Source organism: Nelusetta ayraudi, unplaced genomic scaffold, assembly GCF_046127955.1.
Source record: "Nelusetta ayraudi isolate G7.1 ecotype Tasmania unplaced genomic scaffold, CSIRO-AGI_Nayr_v1 ptg000027l, whole genome shotgun sequence".
Classification (NCBI taxonomy): Eukaryota; Metazoa; Chordata; class Actinopteri; order Tetraodontiformes; family Monacanthidae; genus Nelusetta; species Nelusetta ayraudi.
This window is the reverse complement of record NW_027466077.1, coordinates 6,357,396-6,362,618: the sequence shown is the minus strand read 5'-3', so window position 1 is coordinate 6,362,618 and position 5,223 is coordinate 6,357,396. Positions and strand designations below refer to the sequence as shown.

Here is a 5,223-nt window from a genome sequence, read left to right as displayed (position 1 = left end):
ACAAAGTCAGCTCTTTGGACAAGACAAGATTGCTCATCTGAATCTGGCCTGTAAAATGGATCCATGAGGTTGAAAGCGACAATCAAAATCACTTAATATATGAGATGAGTTACGCACGAGATTATCATATTTTAATCCTCCTGACGGTTGTGGCAGTGGTCAAAGTAACATGGTGAGTGTTGAGGACTGATTTCAATTTTTTTCTTCATTCAGAGGCCTTTTTTTTTTAAACTTTTAATTACTTTCTGCAGGTGCCCAACGAAGATTCCTCTCTTTACGCCCCCTTTTAGAGGAAATGGTTCTAATTGTAGCCAAAAAATTCCATGTGTAGGAAGAATCAGTGTATGCAGAGAGTCACATTTCTCATCTTTATTCAGTCAAAGTCAGTTTCGGAGGATCCTGACACCATTCCAAACTCAACCTTCACTCTATCTGAAATGGACTAAAGAAAAACCCAGAGAAAAAAACGGAAACAAAAACCAACGAGGGACAGTGAGAGCAAAATTTTGGCATATGTATATTGCATCGTTACAATTTTACAAACAAATGTACAACAATTACATCATCAATAAACTCTTGATATGAGACGGTGAGGAGCCAGCTTCGCATGTTAGTCGGGGAGGGTTGGGTTGGTTTTTTTTTTTCATCTTTTTCTTTTGTGACAGTATGGAGGAGTTGTGAGCGGTGGCGGCGGGCAAATTCTTCTCTACGAGGAGTACTCGTACTCCTCTGCGCTGCGGCGGCCGAAATCCATCCAACCCAAGTAGTCCCTGTCCGCTATCCGGTGGTTGGCGCTGCCTCTACTGTTCGCCGTCGAGTTCCTGCGCACAGAGCCTTTGTGGAGGAGAAACAGGGGAGGCGACAGAAGGAGCGGGAAGAGAAGGAGGAGGAGGAGGAAGAGGAGAGCAGAGGAGGACAGCGGATTAAAAACTCTCCAGTCCAACTCTTCTCCTCTATTTTTCTTCAACACGGAGCCAGAGGACTTTGAAATATCTGCACAAGTGAGAGTTTTCTGTGATTGTGGTCGATTTTTTTCCAACTTCAGATCACCGGGACTATTTGCATGAGAAATGTAGCCTGTTTGCAGTTTTCACCATTTGATGCTGATGAAAAGAATCATTTGCAATATTCTGATTGATGATTTTAGACTCTTTTTTTTTTATGTTTCGAGCTTTAATGCTGAGTTTTAGATTAAAAAATGTTATTGCATAAAATCTTATTTTTTTTCAATATTTCTTTGATTTCTTGCTTTTTTGCTTTTTGTTGCCTTCTACAAACCCAATAAGCTACGGAAGACGTTACAACACAAGCTGGACATTATGGTGACAATGTGTAATTAGCCCTTCTTCCGTTGTGTAACAACCCCGTGTTTAAATACACATAATGAGGCAGTCTTTTTCCACGATTCTCAATTTTTTTTCAATGTTTCCCATTTTTTTCATTTTTTCCATTTTTTGAAATTACAGTTTTTGATTTTTTGTTTTGTTTCGTTTTTGTGGGGATTTCAAATGCGGTTAAAACAAGATCACTGTCTGTTTGGGAATCAATCCGAGGGCTCTAACAGGGATGCAGTCTTCACTTCACCCACACCCTCCCACACAACACACACGCAGGCGCGCGCACGCACGCACACACACACACACACACACACACACACACACACACACACACACACACACAGTGTGTTTCAGCTCCCTGGTGTGCCGGGAGGATTGGCTGCAGAAGGCTCAACGACACCTCCTACACCGAAACATGCAAGTGAACAGCGAGTGCAGACTCCCACGATGGGAAAAAAGACATGGACGCGCATGCACTTCGACGTGACTTTTGACATTTTATCGATTTCACTGTCTGAACAAATTCTCAGTCTGTTGTTTTTTCGCCTGGAATGTTTTGTGCTGAAGGTAGTTCAAGAATATTTTCTTTATTTTCCTTCAATGAGAATTAAACTGATAGTGTGAATGCAAAAATGTATTTTAGTGCTAAGTTTAGTGTTAATTAAAGCAAAACCTTTGATCTGGCTGATCTTCACTAAGTGAGACTTATAAATCAGCCATTGACGAGACAAAAGTTATCTTTTTTCTGGACTTATTTCTACTGCCAAGGAAAATGTTTGCTGCGCAAGTGTTGGGTTGGTTACCTTCACACCCCAGTTATTTCTTTCCTATGTCGAAGGAAGAACAGCAGGTCGAGGGTTCAAAAAAAGGGATAAATTAGGCACCTCGGAATGGGAAAATCAGGAAAATAGCCAAACAAAACGTGGCAACAAAAGATGCCCAGAAGGCTGCACATTGTCATACTCGCACTTCCAAACCACAAAAGCTTTCCAGAGCCACTAACTCGTTTTACAAAGCAGCCGTGCACTGATTCCAGTAATTAGCAAAACCGAGGGGAGGAAATGGCGGGGGAAAGCACTCGTCTCGGGGAAGAAAAAAAAAAACAGGGTTGCAAATGCCGTCGTTGATGACTCCTCTCCCCGAGCTCGCTCTTATCCGTCTGTGCGAAAGGGGGATAAATGAGGGGACACGCAAATACACACACACAGACACGCACACACGTCCTCACGCGCACCTTTCCTGGAGGAGATGAGTCTGGCCAGGAGCTCGCTGAGGTTGGCGCGGGAATCGGCGTCGTCCAGAGGAAAGGCTTTCAGCTGGGGGGCAGAGCGTCTGTGCTGGACGTGGGACTCCTCCACAGTGTGGACGTCCGCCTCCAGGAGAGCTGCTCGGCGGAGAGAGGACAGAATTTTATGGAGGGGAGAAAATTAAGAGCAATTAGGAGGCGGGCGGCATCTCTCTGTGGGTTCCTCCTGGTCTCTTACCTTCAGAAGGGGCTGAGGCGGAGCGCTGGCCGGCCCCGTGGAGCTGGGTGGAGGAGAAGGGGAGCCCGAGGCAGCTCGCGCACAGGACCGCCAGCACGACACACACACACAGCCCGGCAGTCATCTGTAATCCATGGGGGCGCACGCACAGGCACAGGCAGAAGGAAGCACAGAAAAGTTGGATGAGAAGGACGACGGGACAGCGTTCAGCCCCGAGTTCTCCGACATACAGCGTCCATGGCGAGAAAGTACAACAGAGACCATCTGCTGGGCAGCTACCACTGCTACCCCGGCTGGAGGGAGGCAGAGGACGAGGCTCAGCGCCACCATCCTGAGGACGCAACAGCTCCCTGACAGACGGAGACCCAGGAGACTCAGCAGACCCAGGAGCCCCAAGAGCTCAGGAGCTCAGGACCAACAACTGACTGGGCTCCCTGAGGAGAAATGTTCTCATTTCCACTGTCACGTCCATTAACATTTCCAGAAATGCATGCGCGAAGCGGAATAATAGTTTTGGGAAAATAAATGAACAGCCAAACATTGAACATTTAAAAAAACTACAAGAATACAACCAAGAATACAACCTTTGTCTTTCTCCTTTCAAGGTTAATTTCCCTTCCCAATATTGAAACTAAATCTGTTGCACTTTGTTTTTTGTATAAAGTGAGTATCATCAAATATATGTGGTTTTCTTACCTTGAGGAACGAGGTTTGACGTGTTCGAGGAGTGTGTGACAGTGAGCGGAGCACTTGTGTTGAGTGGGAAGGATGCTCCCTTTTATACTCCCCGCTCAGTGCCCTGCCAGTGGTCGTGTGTGCGTGCGCATATTTGTGTGTGTGCGTCTGTGTGTGTGCATCCTCCCGATCCCTCGGTGCGTCTAAACGAGTAAATGTACTCAAACCTCAGTAGTAAAACTGGTGCGCTACTGGAGATTTATTTTTTCCTCCCTCCACCTCCATCGTCTATTTGCTGATCATAAAAATTCAACATCCGCCGCAGCCGCTTCCACCAAGTGCGTGAACAAACGTTGAGTGCATGCGTGTGTGTGTGTGTGTGTGTGTGTGTGTGTGTGTGTGTGTGTGTGTGTGTGTGTGGCTGTGTGGACAAGACGTGCGTGGGTGTGATGTATCTGTGCCCACTCAAACATGTATTACAAGATGTTCACACAGAGTTTTGCTCACTTAACAACAGGTGACGAGGTCGGATTGAGACGTCTCGACTTCACACACACACACACACTCACACACACCCTCTCTGCTGTCACTCAAACACCCCTCCAGCTCCTCTCTCCCCTCAACAACCACCCAGGATTAACCCCACCCCCACCCCCTCAGCTGCGGTGATGCAGGTGGGGTCAACGGCCATCGATCGGCTCCAGTGCGTCAATGTTTTCATTAATGAGGCCCGCGGCTCGGCGACGCATGGCAGGATTAGGATCAGAGACGACAAGGGCGGGAAAAAGCGGAACATCAGCGCGGCTGCTGGCCGAGGTCAGCAGCCGCCGGGGGAATAACGAGGAAGGTGCTCGGGCTTGCTTTTCTGGCGCTCGGGGCTAATTAGGCGAAGCACAGTTTGAACGAGATCCCACTGTCGCACTTCCCCAGAGCGCTGACGTTTAATTAAATACAAATCAAGCGCATCTTTTGTTTGTAATGCCAGATCTTTTTTTATTTTTCCAAAAAAATGCTTCGGTGACATATTTCTGTCACAATGGGTAACTTTCTGCCTGTTTCTGACTAATTATGATGAGGTTTAGCGCAGCCACAGGTAATTAAAGCAGCAAATTTGAAGCCACAGGTGAAGAGTTTTGCCAAAAGTAAAAGTGTTTTTCAAACCTCTGATTGGCCGCAAGTTATTTTTTAAACCACAAAGCAAACATTGTCCGGCGACGACCCCTCGTTTCTCTGAAACAAGGTTAATTTTTCCCAACTTTTATTCACAGCACAATAGCCGTTCACAAAGGTTATGTAGAACAGATTTCTGGTTGAACATTTGCAAAAATGCCTCGTACTGGCATCCAGACACCATTGTGCATCATGTAATGTAATGCATGAAAAATTAGTCAAAAGTTGATAAAAATACAATTGTGATTCGAGATTCACCACAGTGTCATTTTTAAAACCAGAAAGAATATCGTTTTTAAGATTTCAACTGGGATTTTATTGCATGCAAGCATCTAAACAACAAGAGCTTCTTCTCTTTTGTTGTTTTCTCTGGTGACTATGGAGCAAATACATCAGTCGCAATGTTGAGGCTAAACAAGCTGCGGTGAAACAGTTGTTTGGGTCCATGCGAATGCAGTAATCACAATCAGGTCCCACTGGACACTGGCCACAAATTCACAAAATCCCCTCCTTCAAAAGAGCCCGAAGAAGAAGAAAGACACTTTTTCCCCAAAGAA

The 5,223-nt window shown here is 45.9% G+C and overlaps 1 protein-coding gene across 1 annotated transcript; it reads right to left on the bottom strand.

Moving 5' to 3' along the window:
• Positions 1-354: 354 nt before the first annotated feature.
• Positions 355-3,663, bottom strand: LOC142890683 (cholecystokinin-like). Its single transcript, XM_076029890.1, has 4 exons — positions 3,518-3,663; positions 2,822-2,945; positions 2,572-2,721; positions 355-834 (listed from the first exon to the last, which is right to left on the bottom strand). The coding sequence occupies exons 2-4, from the start codon at positions 2,943-2,945 to the stop codon at positions 707-709; spliced, it is 402 nt and encodes a 133-aa protein (XP_075886005.1). The 5' UTR covers positions 3,518-3,663; the 3' UTR covers positions 355-706.
• Between the last annotated feature and the right edge of the window lie 1,560 nt (positions 3,664-5,223).